This window comes from Corythoichthys intestinalis, chromosome 3 (assembly GCF_030265065.1).
Source record: "Corythoichthys intestinalis isolate RoL2023-P3 chromosome 3, ASM3026506v1, whole genome shotgun sequence".
NCBI classification, from domain to species: domain Eukaryota; kingdom Metazoa; phylum Chordata; class Actinopteri; order Syngnathiformes; family Syngnathidae; genus Corythoichthys; species Corythoichthys intestinalis.
In genome coordinates, this window is record NC_080397.1 from 27,635,094 (window position 1) to 27,654,337 (window position 19,244).

The following is a 19,244-nucleotide window of genomic DNA, read 5'->3' on the forward strand; positions in this document are numbered from 1 at the left end:
GACGCCATCGACGAGCACAGGTAAACCAACTCACTCTTTTTTTTTCATGCTGAAAACGTTTCTTTTGAAAGTTTCTTTTGATATTGCAAGACAAAGTTAATTTTGATGCAATATAAGTGTGTGTTTGTGTATATAATAATAAAATGTGCATATCAGATCAAAGTCGTACGTGCACTGTGGGTATCCCAGGCAGGAATTTATAATTTGTGGTGTTCTTCTTTCTATATGAAGATTAGGGATGTAGCACATATTCAGCTATGGTATTCTTTCTATTGTCATACATATAGATTTCCATTATTATTTATTGCTGTATATATTTTTATTTTATACTTTATTATTTTCATAAATACTGACTTATTTTCATGTACATTTATAGTGACAATGAAAGTAAAGTGAAATGAAAATGGAAGGGTGGAAAGAGGACCGACACCCCATGGAAGTGTGAGCTGTGTGATGTAGCCGTGTCTAATTCCAGGACGAAACTGCTTTTCGGAGTGGCATGACTGAAAAAAATTTAACTTGTTTATTGTAAATATTTTTTAAAATGCTTTTTTCCCCCCAATGTTATATATATATATATTTTTTTTTTTCCCACATCAATCTTCTCAATTTGTGTATATAAATGTGTGTTCAAGAAGCTTGATTGTGTGTACATAGTTTTCATCAGGCGATGGGCCGCAATACCTAAACTCATAAAGAGATGGCCTCTAAACACTTTTTGTGTTAGATGGTATATATTTTTTCACTGTTCTTCACTGTTAGGTCTGCTGTATATAACCTGTTTTGACTGGAGCATGTATAAAGGCAAAAAACGCCTATGGCTATACCTGTTGTTTATGTTGAATTGTCAAATATAAGACTATTTATTCTCTTTTTTGGTTGAATGTTCATCCTAACATGTTGAATAAATATTACAAAGTTTCAAAACGGTTCGTTACGCATGTTTGGTTGTCAATTGGACATCAATATTAAAAATTTTGACAAAACGATTTTGGAATTTTTGGTCTTTTTGGGCCCAAAATGATGATTTATAATTGATCAGTGAAGGAAACAACAATTTGTACATGAAGTTCAAGGTGTCACAAAAAAAGGGACCAAACCAGGCCATCGTAAACAATTCTTTCTTTGAAATATAAAGGCAACTTCAAAGGCATGCAAAATCAGACAAAATAGGCCCAGACCTTAAAGGGTTAAATGAGTTTAACACTAGTCGACGTCCAAACCATTTGAGCCCTCCCATTACAAACCGATTACACATCGAGCACCATCAATGGCAGCCAACGGGTTAACAAGGAAATGCGCAAAATCACCCTATTACACCTCATTTCTGGGGACCTGCGTTCAAGAAAAAACAAGTATATAACCAAATTTCCATAGTTTTGCAATCAATTATCGTGTCTGGATTCAACATTTCGGTATTAATACTTTTGGATTGTTCCAACAACCCTACTAAAGACATACATACAGTACAGCTCACTGGCCTGTAAAAATCCACATATAAGCCCTACTTGAACATAAGCCGCTTGGTTCAAAGCAGAGGAAAAAAGTAGCAGTTTATAGTCCGAAAATTAAGGTAATGACGATCCGACGTATCCAAATTCGGCAAAAAGGAACTATTTCCAAAGACGAGCGGTAGCAGGTGCGTCTAAATGAGGCAGCATTCTCCCAGTATTAGGATAGTACAGGCCAATACGTCGACGATGGGGTTTTAGATGATCTTTGGCGAATACTGCTGCTTCGTGAATGACACGGACAGGTGAGGGGCTTTGGCCGTGGAACATCACTGACAAGCCAGCGCCGAGGCTAAGTGACTACGGCAGCTGCACGGCCAATTGCAGCCTCGGAAAAAAGGCCTAGAGACTGAGCGATACCTACTAATATTTGTACACTTGTACTTGCTATTACTATTGTACTGCCACGAGAAATGACTAATTGACAACTAATTGATTCACTGGCCAGCATTTTTTTAAATGAATTCCACATTTACAATTTTTGTTCTCCTATTTAAATGTCTATAAATTTGGGATTTGGGGGATTCTGCATTTTCATTTCACACGCATGACCGCCGCAAATAGTAGAGTAGAGTAATAGTAGAGTAGCCAAATATTTAACTCAAGTAAGAATAGTGTTACTTCAAAATAGTATTACTCAAATAAAAGTAAAAGTAGTTATCCATATAATGTACTCAAATACAAGTATAGAAGTATTCGGTGAAAGAATACTCAACTAATGAGTAGCAATGTTATAATGTCTGATTTTTATTTATTTTTTTTTTTTAAGCAATGCTGTATCTGTTTCCACAACATAACGTCATCTGTATGAGCTATTATCCTGTACTACAACATATTACATGACCACATTCGGGATAAAAAAGATATATATACAATATCATACAATACACAAAAATCATTGAATTCAGACTAGAAAAATTTAACATCACCCGTCCAAAGAGAATGAGTGTTGTCTAGTGGAGGAAAAAAACTTGTTTCTTCCTATGAAATTTAAAACAATCATGTTTTTCTGTGGTCTATTAGTGCCAAATATAAACTTGGAGAGAGCTCTGAATCGTGTAATGTTTATGGAAGCGCTCGATTTCTAATTGCTTAATTTTTACGGCACTTTAAAGACGTCACGTGATTAAACAGGCCGGCGTCAGTATGGGACTTCCGACTGGAAGCTTGTGTGTGGCCATGTGATTGCATTGTTACTTCTGATTGGTATAATACAGTCATGTGATTGTATTGTTGCCACATCTCTGTAGTAGAGCCATTGTTGGCATCTCTGGCAAAAATAAAAGTAAAACTTAACATGTAGAATAAAGAGGAGATGACTAGTGTAGGCTAATATAGCGGAGTAAGCGTTGCGTTTTTTCCTCACAAATCTACTCAAGTAAAGGTAAAACGTAAGGCGTGTTGATACTACACATAGAAATACACATTTTTCTTGAAACCTGACTCGAGTAAATGTGACGGAATAAATGTAATGTGCTACTACCCACCTTTGCAAATGGCAACGCGATTGGCTGGGAGAGCGAGCTTCAAACGCAACCCGGGGATCTCGACGTCTCTATTCCGAGAACACAATGTCAACAAAATGAAAGCGTACACCTCCAGGCTGCATCAACTTCCCAAACAGAACCCCTCGCTCGGGAAGATTCCGCGCCAACTTTTTGCACTAAAATAACCACGGCAGCTGTCAGTTTGAAAGCTGGAGACACTGCCGGCTTGCCTGCGTGACTTATTAACAGTCACACCTTGCGTTTAGTCAACAAAATATTTATAAAAATATTATATGGCTAAAACAGTCAAATACTTTGTCAGTGTGATTAACTAACTGGTCCCCATTAATGGCGATAGATGTCCAATCCATTTGAACTGGGAGGGGTTGGCAGCTAGCCTTGCTGAACTAAACGACCCTGCCTGATTCCTCATGCAGTTTTGCCTTATCAACATCAAGTCGTCCGACCGGCTCTCAGCCTTCTAAGATCCGAGCCAATCTGGGGAAAGAGGTGGGAGCTGCAGACATGATATCATCAGGGGTTAAAGTGGGTCGGAGGTCTTCGGAGCCGAGCTCTGCCTCTTTAGTCAAACAAACAAATGATTCAATTCAAACTGGCAGTAGCGCCCACAGACGGTATACGAAGGTAGCGCCGTGGACTAGATATCATTTTCGTATGCACAGTCCTCATGGCTCTCTCATGTAAACGCTGACATGCTCAACAAAACACAGAGCAGAATCACCTTCTGCTAGAGCATCTAACGAGTCAGTCAAGACACCAGTGTTCGTTCGAATCGTCTGTGGTTTGAATGTGTCCATGCAAGTGTGGTTTTCGTCAACGATTACAATAACAAAAATATTTTTTAACAAACATTTTTTTTATGACGATGACGAGACCATAACGAGCTAAAAAAGTGTTTTGGGAAACTAGAACATAACGAAACAAATGCCAGTTTTCGTCTGATGAGACGAAAATGTCAACAATCACATGTTCACAATGTGCGACATTATATGTGTAGTTAAACGCCATGTCGGGTTGTGTCACTTATTATAACCCCCCCCCCCCCTTTCCCGACTCACCAGTCGTCTCCATGCATGCTTGCACACACAGTAAGATGTGTTTTCTTGAAAACATGCACTGTTGCTTTAGTCTTTAAAAGTATTTCCTGAGTGATCATCACGCACTAAATGTAACTCATAGCGTTAGCATAGCATTCGCGTTAGCATTAGGCTAATGCTAATAGCGAGCGTCTTATAAACTCTCAGACAACTTTTTTTTACATACAGTTCGTGACGTCCAGGTAGCTATAACTAATTGAAAATAATGTACTGTTTTCCTGCTGGGTGTGTATAATCACCAAGTTGGCGTTGTCCTTGTAGATGCTCCAATATATGCACGTCTGCCAATGATCATTTGAAATAGTTGGAAACCTTTATTTATTGTAAATTTTACAGACGAAAACATTTATAGTTAACATCAACAAAAACTAGACGATATTAGTCCTGAGTTTTTGTCAACAAAAACTAGACAAGGACAAACACATTTTGAGATGACTAAAACACGACTAAGACTAATTAGTTGACGAAACTAAGACTATGACGAAAATTAAAAGGGCTGCTAAAAACAACACTAAAACCTTGTCTGAAGCAAAGGAAGTGAATAGCGGTAAATTTACTTACATGAAAAAGTTCTATAAGATTCATCAGGCCAATATAAATTTGAATTTCAAAATGGCTAACTGCTTTAGATTGTAGTAATTATAATGGAAAAACGTTTCCCAGTTAGTTATCCCAGTTAGCTTTAAAGTAGAGGCTGTGGCTGTGACCAGCTGGATTGGTATGAATTTTATGCATCTCATTTTAACCACTAGATATCACCAGGAAGCGACTATATGCTTAAATACAATGGCGGAGTGCAAAGTGGTTCTCATAGATCTTAAAGTGATGATCATATTTAATTGCTATCTGGAATGTATTGCATGGAAAGGTTTCTAGTGTGACTCAGGGGGTAACCAAAGTCAAATTTGCCATTAATACTAAGTAGGTACATCCTGTTAGCCTTTTAAAACAACGTATTTTCCTCAGTGTGAATGGCTGCCAAACTCAGGAGTTTATTATCAAAACGTTAAAGTTGTTGAGCAGTGGTTATAAAACAAACATTGTTTACAATTAACTTCGCATATGCGCTCCATGTGTGTGTGTTTTTTTGTTTTTTTTACTGAAGTAGAAGTACTTTGTTCAGGCACCTGCTGCCTGCCATTGTGAGAGTTTAACTGCCATATGGATTGGATGTCTATCGGTGTCAATGGCAGCTAAAAAGTTTTTGAATGATTTATAAAGAAAAATTGGTGACATACTTCTGCAAGGTGAGGCGGAGGTTCCCTGTGCAGTTCTTGATCTTGTTCTGGGCCTCGAGGTGGTTCATCCCTTCAGTGGCGACGCCATCGATGGACAATACCATGTCTCCGATAGCGATGCCGCCTTTGGCCGCTTTCCCACCATCGCTCAGCTGCAGGAATAAATTGGGAATTATTTGTTGAAGTCCAAAAAATGTAAAGAAAACTTTTTATTAGGTGCTCGTTTAAATACTATGAATTAAAAAAACAGGTTTGAAATATTTAATTTGTTTATTCGTCATGGAAATACCCCAAAACCAAACAGAAAGAGACCCAGAAATTCCATAATATGAACAAGAAGTGACCCAAAATGAACAGGAAGTCGCCTGGAAATGATCCAAAATAAACAGGGAGTGACCTGGAATTGAACCTAGATCAAGAGGAAGTCACCCAAAAATAGCCAGGAAGTCATTCAGAAATCAATAGGACGTGTTTACCGAGCAGCAAAGCAAAACATCCCCATGCAATTAATTTAAGTTATAAACATATGTTAATAAAAGAAAAATAATAATAAAACAATAATAATATTTACTGTGATTGGCTGGCAATCAGTTCAGGGCGTACCGGGCCTTCTGCCCATAGTTAGCTACCGATATGCTCCAGCACCCCCTCATCAGGATGAGTGGTATTGAGGATGAATGAATGAATGAATGAATGAATATTACTTAGCAATATAGAATAACAAAATAATGATGTCATATTACTTAATGATTTTTTTCATTCATTCAGTGCTTATCCTCAGTGTTCATTTCCTCGTTAAAAGAAGAGGAAAGAACGTCACGAAAAGCTTTTCTTGACAGGAAACGACATTTTTGCTCTTCCGTGAACCAATATGTCATACTGTGGCTTCATGCAGATTGGTCGCCTTCTGATGGCGAGACAATCAGGAAAAAGAAGCGGGAGCTGCAGGCGTGATTGGAAGCGACTATGATCAAATTCTATGGCTGAATGTAAAGGAAAAAAATGTTTTTTTTTTTTTTTTTATAGTGTTTCTAAATCCCCAAGCTTTGTTTGAAATACTATATTTCATTTCCTCATTAAAAGAAAAGCAAAGAACATAATTAAAAGCTTTTTTGACGGGAAAGTGTTTTTCGCGCGTGTGACAAGAAGAGCCAACGTCCAATCAGCATCCTTATATTTTTGAAGGTTCCTCCCATGAAATGGGATTTTTCCCAGATTAAAATATGGAACAATCAATCCGGTGTGCCAGGTTACTATAAAGGGTTAGCAGAAGAGGGGTCAATGCCCGCTCCAAGACCACACAATTGACATGTTTTCCATTCCCACCTAAGCAGCCATTGAGTTTCCAAAGGCACAAACATTAAAAATGGCTGTTAAAACGGTGACGGCGGATTTATGGAGTGGGTTGCAAAAACAAACTGGTTTATAGTGTTGGAAGAAACACCATGTAAGTCTTGCTTTGCACTGACTGACTCATTATTACCATCAATGGTTGCTTTACACTCTTTTATGCATACATGGTAAGGAAAATCGACCCCTTTAAAACTAATTTAAGCGCTGGTCCAATTGGTTGAATACAAACATTTATTTATATAGCCATTCATTTCTTGATTGGAATACCTATTCACATAATAAACGTAAAAATTAACCGATTAATCGGATTGTCATACACACAAAGCAATAAAAAAATGTAAATTAGTACAGCATATACAGTTGTGATAGTCCTAGCAAAATCTGACCTGTCTTCCCTCTTTCTGTCCTATTGGTCCTTAAGTGTAATGAGCTTGTAACACTACATATAGCTACTAAGCATAAATAGTAGGGCTGTCAGACGATTAAAATTTTTAATCGAGTTAATCACAGTTTAAAAATCAATTAATCGTAATTAATCACAATTCAAACCATCTATAAAATATGCCATATTTTTCTGTAAATTATTGTTGGAATGTAAAGATAAGACACAAGACGGATATATACATTCAACATACTGTACATAAGTACTGTATTTGTTTATTATAACAATAAATCAACAAGATGGCATTAACATTAACATTCTGTTAAAGCGATCCATGGATAGAAAGACTTTTAGTTCTTAAAAGATAAATGTTAGTACAAGTTAAAGAAATTTTATATTAAAACCCCTCTTAATGTTTTCGTTTTAATAAAATTTGTAAAATTTTCAATCAAAAAATAAACTAGTGGCTCGCCATCGCTGATGTCAATAATTACACATAAAATCAGTCACACCAAAGCGCCAGCAGAGGGAGACAAAAAACACAAGTACTAAGTGGACATGACACTGTGCTGTCAGTTTAATTTGTTCGAGCGGGTCATGTGCGTTAATTGCGTTAAATATTTTAACGTGATTAATAAAAAAATTAATTACCGCCCGTTAACGTGATAATTTTGACAGCCCTAATAAATAGCAATATGTACAGTAGTTGTACACACAAGTACCGCCCTGTCTCTCGACATCGTCATTTTATGATGCTGTAGATGCTGCTTTGTTCAAAACAACGGCTAATCCTTAACACTTTCAGTGCATTTGACCAAGATAGACTTCCAATCATGAGGCTCTTTCTGCTGGGAATTTAAATGCGTTTGTCACGACGTCTATCGCCGTCAATGACAGTGAAGGAGTTAATCCACTTCCTGCTTTCAGTGGATGTGTGAGGGATTTTGTGTGTGTGCGTTGGGCAAATACTGCATGACTATAAATGGTCGGGGGCCATAGAGCATTAACACTAATCCGGGTTGCACAGTGTCTTTTATTAGCCCTTGACTTTTTTAATATACTGTAATCATATTTAATTTGTGTCTATACATGTGTGGAATGATATCGCAGCGAACCATCATTTCATCTACACTTGATTCATTGAAAAGAAAAAAAAAGGGGGGGGAGTAGGAATGACTAATGTGTGTGGGGTCCTTGGTGTTAAAATGAAGAAATAATCTCACTTTAAATGTTTTTCGTAGCTAAGAAACGGAAGGGCCACCCTCGCCAAGCACCGAAATCCCGATAAATGACATCAAACGCTTTTTTATAGACTGATTAACGACTCCTTAATGTTTAGGAGCTCAGTTCTTTGGCAACGCGGAGTGTCACATCCTACGCATGTTACTGTCCGCCCTCAGTCAGCCGATAAGAACTGCTCTGGTTTATATTACAATGTGCTTACATAACCTATTAGCTTGTGTCTTGGTGCTAGACAGTGGAAGAAACATTACAAAATGCTTCAAATGCATGCTGGTGAGTCTTTTTTATGGGTCCTATGGCAATAATGACAACAGACATGTAAAATGTCAATAGAACGTTTAGCATCATATCGTACAGCACTGTTTTCAAATCTCTTAAAGAAGCAATACATCAGATTTGCACTTAAATTATTCATTAAATGGCTCTAATATTTCAATAGACAGTAAAGAAACGTATTTTTGGTAATACTTCTAACACAGGCCTCAAAGGTTAAGCAGAGATTTACTCATTTTAAAAGTTGATACTCAGTGCATTTTTGTTGTTATTGTTTTGTTTCTGTATTTACAAAGACGCCCGCCCCAAATCAGCCAATAACAAGCTATGTTCTTTGTCTTCGTCCAAGTTGCGAGAGCTCTGTAGGCTTCCGAAACTAATAACAAGGTATGTTCTTTGTCTTTGTCCAAGTTGCGAGAGCTCTGTAGGCTTCCGAAACTAAGGCTGCAGAAATAAGACAAGAATATTCATATACGTCGTGCAGTTGTACTACAGTAACGTGTACCTAATTATACACAACTATGGTTACTACTTATGTGTACTTGTACTGTAGTACGTGTGCTAGTACTACAAGCATGTGTACTAGTATTACGAGTGTGCTAGTACTACAAGTACATTTACTACAAGCATGTGTACTAGTACGACAAACACATGGACCTGTGTGTACTTACTACAAGTACATGTACTTGCATGTACTTATACTATGTGTATTTGTGTGTATTTATACTAAAAATACATGTACTTTTGTGTACTTATGCTACAAGTACGTGCACTTGTGTGTACGTATGCTACAAATACATGTACTTTAGTGTAATTTTACTGTAAGTATGCATACTTGCGTGTACCTGTACTACAAGTTTATGTTCTTGCGTGTATTTGTACTATAAGTACGTACTTATGCACTTACAGTGGGGCAAATAAGTATTTAGTCAATTGTGCAAGTTCTCCTATTTGAAAAGATTAGAGAGGCCTGTAATTGTCAACATGGGTAGACCTCAACCATGAGAGACAGAATGTGGAGGGGGAAAAAAAGAAAATCACATTGTTTGATTTTTAAAGAATTCATTTTAAAATCAAAGTGGAAAAAAGGTATTTGGTCACCTGCAAACAAGCAAGATTTCTGGCTGTCAAAGAGGTCTAACTTCCTTTAACAAGGTCTAACGAGGCTCCATTCGTTACCTGTATTAATGGCACCTGTTTTAACTCATTATCGGTATAAAAGACACTTGTCCACAACCTCAGTCAGTCACACTCCAAACTCCACTATGGCCAAGACCAAAGAGTAGTCACACTCCAAACTCCACTATGGCCAAGACCAAAGAGCTGTCGAAGGACACCAGAGACAAAATTGTAGACCTGCACCAGGCTGGGAAGACTGAATGTGCAATAGGTAAAATGCTTGGTGTAAAGAAATCAACTGTGGGAGCAATTATTAAAAAATGGAAGACATACAAGACCACTGATAATCTCCCTTGATCTGGGGCTTCATGCAAGATCTCACCCCGCGGCGTCAAAATGAGAACAAGAACGGTGAGCAAAAATCCCAGAACCACACAGGGGGACCTAGTGAATGACCTACAGAGAGCTGGGACCACAGTAACAAAGGCTACTATCAGTAACACAATGCGCCACCAGGGACTCAAATCCTGCACTGCCAGATGTGTCCCCCTGCTGAAGCCAGTACACGTCCAAGCCCGTCTGCGGTTCGCTAGAGAGCATTTGGATGATCCTGAAGAGGACTGGGAGAATGTGATATGGTCAGATGAAACCAAAATAGAACGTTTTGGTAGAAACACAGGTTCTCGTGTTTGGAGGAGAAAGAATACTGAATTGCATCCGAAGAACACCATACCCACTGTGAAGCATGGGGGTGGAAACATCATGCTTTGGGGCTGTTTTTGAAAGAATGAATGGGGCCATGTATCAAGAGATTTTGAGTGAAAATCTCCTTCCATCAGCAAGGGCATTGAAGATGAGACGTGGCTGGGTCTTTCAGCATGACAATGATTCCAAACACACAGCCAGGGCAACAAAGGAGTGGCTTCGTAAGAAGCATTTCAAGGTCCTGGAGTGGCCTAGCCAGTCTCCAGATCTCAACCCCATAGAAAATCTGTGGAGGGAGTTGAAAGTCTGTGTTGCCCAACGACAGCCCCAAAACATCACTGCTCTAGAGGAGATCTGCATGGAGGAATGGGCCAAAATACCAGCAACAGTGTGTGAAAAGCTTATGAAGAGTTACAGAAAACGTTTGGCCTCCGTTATTGCCATCAAAGTATTGAGATGAACTTTTGCTATTGACCAAATACTTATTTTCCACCATGATTTGCAAATAAATTCTTTGAAAATCAAACAATGTGATTTTCTGGGTTTTTTTCCAAATTCTGTCTCTCATGGTTGAGGTTTACCCATGTTGACAATTACAGGCCTCTCTAACTTTTTCAAGTGGGAGAACTTGCATTAGTGGTTGACTAAATACTTATTTGCCCCACTGTATGCACTCATTTACTTATGACCTTGTACTAAAGCTACCCACGCAGTTCCTCCAGAAATAGCAATTTCTAGTTTCTGATTGAAATGCAAAATTGGTATGATAACGCAGCTTGATTCTCCACTGCGAAGCACTAATCTGGCAGTCCAAAGTAGAAGGAAGTTGATGTTGTGTGTTTCAATAATTTCATCCTCGTTGCAGTACCATTTTGGCCACCAATCTTACATATCACTCCTTTAAAACTGATTTCGTAAATGAGGAAACTGAGTTATGAGCTAGTAAGTGGAACAAATTAAAGAATGTCTACAACCAGGGGTGTCCACATGTTTTCGCCTTGCAAGATTATGATATGTCAAATATTACTGTAGATGTCATATATTAATACAGACACGACATACTGTTTTCTTATACAGTATGTGCGATAATATACTGTATTATGGCACAGTATAATGGCACAAGCATGGCACAGTGACGACATAGTGGAAACGCAGAAATCACTCAGAACTAGGAAAAGCCATTTCTGAAGAAATTTGCTCTCCCATAGGTCAGTTTTTGTAGATTTTCAGTCACTTCCTATCACTTTTGGGCACTTTCTCGCTAACTCATTGACTGACATTGACAGAGAAGACAGCAAATCATTTGGACCTCCCAGTCAAAAGGAACTGGATGTCCAGTGGCGTCAGTAGCGCTGAAACATGAGCATTAAATGTGTGCACTGGAATAACACACCTCCTTAAAACTAGTTAAATTCCCTTGTTTTCATTTTAGATCTAAAAAAGATAAATGAAATTGTCTGCCACTGTTTCAAGTAAATTTTACTCACTTAGATTTCTTGAATTAAGAGCAATAGCTACCTGAAATTAAGATTAACTGACTTATTTTAGGCAGTAAATTAATATATTTAATCATTAAAAAATGCTTGTTTGTCAGAAGTTTTCTTAAATCAAGAATAGATATTGTTCAAAACATTATTTAAAGCATTTTTTTCTTGATTTAGGTGAAAAATTACCAACTTTTGGATGTATGAGCTTAATAAGAACAAATAGTAATATTTACTTAAAGTAAATGGAATAATCTGACACATTAATCTGTTAACTAGTTTTTAACACTCAAAACAAGATGGAGAAATTTATTTGACTAGATTTAAAAAGAAATCAACTGATTAAGACATTAAAAATGTATTGTAGACATTTTGGGTCACTTCCTTGTTAATTTTAGGGGACTTGCAAGTCACTTCCTGTACATTTTGGATCATTTCCTCTGATTCTAGGGCATTGACTAATTTTGATCTACTAGTCAATTGCAATGGAAGGATCGGGCATCTCTAGTCTAGACTCTAATGGGTGGGTGTGGCTGTGGAAAGTGACCTGTGAGATGATGGAACTATTCATAGAAACTCAATGCACACATCCCCCTGAGGCATTCACTTTATCGTTTATCTCATGTCAGTGTGTGTGGAGTCAATCCTTTGAAAGGCCTGCATTTAGAAGGCTGAAATAGTCATTCACTGTGTAAATTTAGGTAGGATGGAAGGCAGACCATTTGGATTTTAACTTTGTCATTGGAAATCTTCATAGTGATTACAAATTAAGGTTAGTTACTCTTAATCAGTCCTGTAATACAACGAAGTATGTTTCTGTACTTAAGTACATTTTTGTGTATCTGTACTAGAGTACAAATATGAAGTGGTACTTTATACTTTTACTTCACTACATTTTACAGCATGTATCTGTACTTTTACTCTACTTTTCAAATTGTCGCCTGCGCTACATTTTACAATATTGTTTTTTTTTTTTTTCTTATTGTGAATTGATAGTTTCGTCTTTAGGCCTCCGGCAGAATCGATAAACTCTAGACTAGAGCATGAATTATTTCGGGAAATCCTGTGTGTCATGGCCCATGGGACGGGAATAATATTCAACGGGAGTGGGGTAAATAGATGATGATTTTCACCTGTGTAAGAAAACCTAGCGGACCGAAGCGTCCATTTCTGTTTTTTTATTTTTGTGCGCCAACACCAGTGTTGTTAATAATGGCGTTAGAATATAACAGCGTTACTAACAGTGTTTTTTTTTCAGTAGTGAGTAATCTAATTAATTACTTTTCTCATCTTGGCAACGCTGTTAGCGTTACTGAGGCGGGAAAGGCGTGCGTTACAATGCGTTACTATGTTGGTTGAATGACGCGAGAAAAGAGAGACGGACTCACAGAGATTAGAGAGCAGAGCAGGAGTGGGGAGGAGGCAAGGGAGTTGTGACGCCATTGCAAACGCAATGCTAGGTAGCTCCAATAATAACTGACTGTAGCCGATAGCCTACAAACTCCGCCCACACGATGCTACGGTAGATATCACACATAATACGAACTAGATCCAAATGACAGACACTGCGGCATTAGCAACATGTATAAAGATATAAAGAACTAGATGCGTTGGTAAACAGCCGCCATCTTAAAGCAGTAGACTTCTCAGGAAGGCTCTGTTGTAGAGAACCTTCCTAGCGAACCAAAGTAACTTTTTATCTAAAATGCACCTAAATCGGCAAAATCTTGACTTAAATCTATCTTTAAATGATGAAACAGTTTTAAAACTTACACATGTCGAAAGTAGACAGAAGGGAAGTAATGCAATAACGGGAGCAATTTTAACAACTTTAATGGATGATTCACAAGGGAGTTGTGACGCCATTGCAAACGCGATGCTACTATGCTATGTGGCTCTAATAATACCTGACTGTAGCCGATAGCCTAGAAACTACGCCCACATGATGCTACGGAATATATCACATATAAAACGAACTAGATGCAAATGACAGACACAGCGGCATTAGCAACATGTATAAAGAACTAGATGCGTTGGTAAACAGCCGCCATTTTAAAGCAGTAGACTTCTCAAGAAGGCTCTGTTGTAGAGAACCTTCCTAGCGATCCTAAGTAACTTTTATCTAAAATGCTCCTAGGTAGATAGAAGTCAAGATTTTGCCTATTTTTAAATGATGATTTTTACATCAAGAGAAAGTACATTTACTTTTTACTTGTAAAGTAAATTCTAAAGCAAGTACTTTTACTTGAGTATTTTTTTCTGAGATACTTGTACTTTCACTGAAGTATTTTTTTTTTTGCCCGTGTATCTGTACTTTTACTTAAGTAAAAAATAAAGTGAGTGCTTCATCCACCACTGCTCTCAATACGTTGATGATGTAAAATGAGACCTTACCCTTTTAATGCACAAATTATTTTTTTTGTTTTTTTGGGGGGTTTTTTTCAACTCTTAAAGGCCACTCATTAACTCACTGGCTGCCATTGGTAAGACAAAGATCAATTGCCACCTTGCTTCCCCACATTGCTTCCCATGATATTTCTAATCATAGGGAGAGGAATTGCAAGGATTTAGCCAATTGAAGAAAGGCTCCAAAGGCTGCCAAAATTCACTCCACTCATTTAGCGCTGCCTTTGATCTCTCAATATAGGTAAAACGGCATCATTACAATGAGTGAGTGAGACGGTCGCGCAGCGCATACATTAATTGCGTTAATTATTTTAACGTGACACATTTTTTAATAAATTAATTGCCACCGTTATCGGGATATTTTTGATAACCCTACCTTAAGTCTAAACTAAAGACAATGGATGAGTGTAACATATTATGTCTGTAACGTTGAATACAATTACAAAACAATTTAATTAAAATATATAGGGCTGTCAAACGATTACAATTTTTAATCGAGTTAATTACAGCTTAAAAATTAATTAATCGTAATTAATCGCAAATAATCCCAACTCAAACCATCTATAAAATATGTCATATTTTTCTGTAAATTATACATATATTCTGTAAAATAAATTGTTGGAATGGAAAGATAAGACACAAGATGGATATATACATTCAACATACGGTACATAAGGACTGTAGTGGGCATTTCACTCTACTGTCATTTAAATCTGTCTATGCTGTCCTCACTCCGAAGCGTCTACTTTTTCCAAAGCTAGACAGCTAGTGAACAACGCCTTAATAATCAGACTTCTTCCTTTTTCATCTTATTAATAAAATGGCCTCAAACCATTGTCCTCTTTAGACCGTCATAAAACTACAAAAAAAAAAGTACACAAGCATTGCATTAGCATCGACGTTAGCTTAGCACGCTATACAGGTTCACTAAACATAAACAAAAAGCGTCTCATACAAAAAATTACTTACTTACTTACAAACATAATATGCACATTCTTTACAACAACCATACTTACGGACAAATCTTGTCCAAGGATCATATAAGCACAACATTACAACGTGGGTGTCAGCCCGAAACGTCGTGCAGCCATATTGAACTGTCAAGAAAGCAATAAACCATGTCGCAAAGCGACCACAAGAGTTCGCTGTTGGACAGCACAAAAAGCCTTGCTGTAAAACTTACCAAAAGGCAGAATACTGTCTGAGCGGGACGTGTGCGTTAATTGCGTCAAATATTTTAACGTGATTAATTAAAAAAATTAATTACTGCGCGTTAACGCGATAATTTTGACAGCCCTAATATAATATATATATATATATATACATATTAAAAAAAGGCATGGCCGATATTTTTTTGCCGATTCCGATACTTTGAAAATGACGTGATCGGACCCGATCGATCGGGACATCTCTAATTAATACGTTTATTTTTCACATCATACCAACCAAACGGCTGCAGAAAAATCTTGCTGTAACGAGGGAGAGGCGTGTGCGCCTTTTTGGGGTTTCAAAAGGTTACCATTTACCAGTGGATATTGGCCAAAACAAGCCCTACTACTGTGGGACCAGGAAGTGAGCAAACATTCATTCATTCATTCATTTTCCATGCCGCTTTTTCCTCACGAGGGTCGCGGAGGTGCTGGAGCCTATCCCAGCTAACTATGGGCAGTAGGCAGGGGACACCCTGAACTGGTTGCCAGCCAATCACAGGGTGAGCAAACATATTGTTTTGTATTATGTCAAATACTGGTATCATTTTAATATGTAGGTGGCTTGCATTTTGTGGCTGACATGCTCTTTGTCCCCTTGGCTGACGACTGGCGGCTTGTCGGATATCCCCCCGCTGGGAGAGCACAATACTCGGCTTATTGCCCTCTTCATGTGCTCGGTGTTGTCAAATTTTCCGACCGATCAGAAATTGCAACTTTGAGTTAAAAATAGCGGCGAATACAGCGATTACAAAGTAAACACTACAAACTTTCTTTAAATCGAGGACTATTTATCTTTGATCATGGATGGGCATGTACCATAAAAAGCTCTCCTCATACACATTAGCTGCACATGTTAGCTGCACAACAACTGCAGCCGCCCTCCTGCACTTAGTGTCTTGCTGTTTACGACTTCGCCGTGTAGTAAAGCATTATTTTGCCATATTCGTGTTGACCATTTGGCAGCTACACGGTCCTCCGACGTCGGCCGGTTTGTTCAGCGGTCATTGTCCAGCTGCTTCCCCGGCGCGCTCTCCTGTCTGTCTCTTTCTCTCCGCCACAGGTGGGACTTACAGTATTCAGTCAACAATTAGTTTCTCAACAGGTCTAACTTGTAAATCATTCAAAATCCGAGATTACAATAAATAACACAAACCCATTCTTTTGCAAGTTTTAGGGAGGGCCAAAATCAAGAGGTGCTGGATCTTGTCCTGCAGGATCCTGCACAAATTATTCCCTGATGTCATTCATTTAGTTTTTATTAACATTGTATTCATTTATAATGATAAAAGAAAAAAATATAATAGTGATTCACAATTTTAAAAATATGCGTTAAAAATATGCGTATAATCATAATAACTGATCATATTTAAGAGTTTTTTTAGTAACCAAAAATAGTCACTTGCGCTATAAAGGGTTAAAAGTGTCAACTGTTGAGTAGTGATCACTTTTCCTGAAAGGGCTCAACTGGGATGCCTGATGTTTCACCGCCATTGACGGGGATAGACGTCCAAACACAATTTTAGTCTGTCAAAATAGTTTGGACGTCCATCGCCGTGGATGGCAGCCAAAGAGTTAAGAACCCCAAAAAAAGAGTCAACCATGTCAAGTCCTCAACTATGAAAATAATTGTTGATTCATTTAGTAAGTCAGTTGTCAATGAATCATAATCGTCTCCTGCCTTCTTCTCTTGGAACGAAAACCCAACACAAGCAGCCCACATACACAAACACAGAATTGTGATTGAAAGCCCTCTAAAAATTCACATGGCTCGAGTTAGTGGGAAAAGTATCACATCCAAAGTAATAACAACACAACACGGCGACCCGACCCGAAGGGAGGCCCCGCGGGGCCCTAGAATAAGAGCGCCTCGTTCATCATCGGTCTCGCGTTGCCATCGGACCGCACGATGCCAATTTTAGTTATTTGCTGGAGCGTCTGTAGATTGGGAGCTGTTTTGAATTGCATCCACTTTGATAAAAATAAACAGGCAACCCCCGTTTATGGTTTGGCCCGTCCTTCTATGTGCTTTTGACTCATTGGCTGTCATTGAATCAAGATGAATGGGGTTTGTTCTTACCCTTGAGATGGTGAGGGGCAGGTTGAAGTCTTTCCCACCTTGTAGTCTGAAGCCCCAGGGAGCGGGGCCAGACAGAGTGACGTTGTAGTTGCTACTCATGGTTGAAGGGAGGTGCTAAAGAGAGGCAGGGTTTGCAATAGTCAAGGCAAGGCAAATTTATTTATTATAAATATTATATTCATAAATAAAAGGAACCGTAAACTTAAATATTGACACTATAACTGCTACCTCTGAATTACAAATAAATTGAGATGGGCAATGATTATGCATTTTATTCGCATGAGATTCATCGCAATAAATCGCGTTGTCAAACACACAATCTGACAATGAATTCAAAAGTAGTATTTAGAACACATTTATCTTGAAGAAATATCCATTTATGTTAACTCATTAGAATGGGGTTATGGCTGGTGAACTAATTGAATGTTAATTCATTTGAGTTAACGTGCGCAGCCTTATAAATTAAAATAACTTACCTCTGAAGCATTCAGTACAATAATAATAATAAAAAAAAACTACATAAAAATGATGAACAATTGAATAATATATCTAAAATAAATCTAAAAAGGAAAAAAAAAACTGTCTAAAGCGAAGAACTAAAGACCAAAAAGAACCTTCAACTTAATATTGACATGATCCAGATTTAAATGACAAATAAAATAACAACAATGAAAGAAACTATGACGTATATTAATATCATATAAAAATATTAGAAACAATCATTTAAAAACGCAAACTATCTAAAATATTAATAATATTAAAATATTAGAAGATAAAATGAAAATAGAAAAATAATAATAAATAACAATGTTATTTTGTATTACCAAAAATAATGTTTTAAAATACATCTATCACATCTACATCTATAACATAACTATGATTAAAATACAATTTTTAAAAAACTCATGTAAGTGGAGATACATACAAAAAAAAGCAATTTAATAGGGAATAAAATATGAATACAATCCCCAACAATACAATACCATATACTGTAGCTATAGATCACAAATAATGGTCTAAATATAATTGAATTGCAGAAAAGTACAGGAAGAAAATTCCTGAAACATTTTTACTGTCTTAACATAAAGCAACTCATCAGAAATGATTAATAAAGTCAATATGCCTCATTTACCGTATCAATAAAAACCCCAGAGATGAAAATAGCTCCTTTGCAGGCAGGTGACGACAATCCCCTGAAGTGTCCCCGTCCCAGAAAACACACCGATTGTGTGTGAAAGAGGCACTGGGGCGCAAATGCTCTTATATCCCACCCAGGGGAGGGCAAAGGAAGGTGGAGGAGGGGAAAGAGGAGGAGAGACCCAACATGACATGAGAGGTTAGGGAGGGGTGAAGACAACACCATGGAAAACCGTGACAGGGGACACTTTATCTCCACTGGGGATATTTTCGACTGCGTGGGCTAACTCATTAAAGAGAGGATTGTTCATTCCCCCCAATATTTTATAAACAGTATGACAATATACCGTATATGGCCAAACCTTTGACATTTTACATGTCTATCGCCATTATCGCCATAAAAAGACCTGTTCCTGCACTGCACGTTTTGGCCAGCAGATGGCAGAAGACAGGGAAGTGACTGGCACGTGCTCCTTAGCTAACCCTATTGGTAACTATGCC

At 37.8% G+C, this 19,244-nt stretch overlaps 1 protein-coding gene across 3 annotated transcripts in view; it reads right to left on the reverse strand.

The window, feature by feature from the left end:
- pdlim5a (PDZ and LIM domain 5a) overlaps positions 1-18,853 on the reverse strand; it is a 66,573-nt gene extending 47,720 nt beyond the window's left edge. For all 3 annotated transcript variants that reach the window (XM_057832825.1, XM_057832824.1, XM_057832823.1), the window contains exons 1-3: positions 18,739-18,853; positions 17,607-17,720; positions 5,355-5,506 (exon numbers count right to left, since the gene is read on the reverse strand). In XM_057832825.1, coding sequence (XP_057688808.1) covers positions 5,355-5,506; positions 17,607-17,705 — 251 coding nt within the window. In that variant the 5' untranslated portion in view covers positions 17,706-17,720; positions 18,739-18,853. The remainder of the gene's footprint in view (positions 1-5,354; positions 5,507-17,606; positions 17,721-18,738) is intronic.
- Between the last annotated feature and the right edge of the window lie 391 nt (positions 18,854-19,244).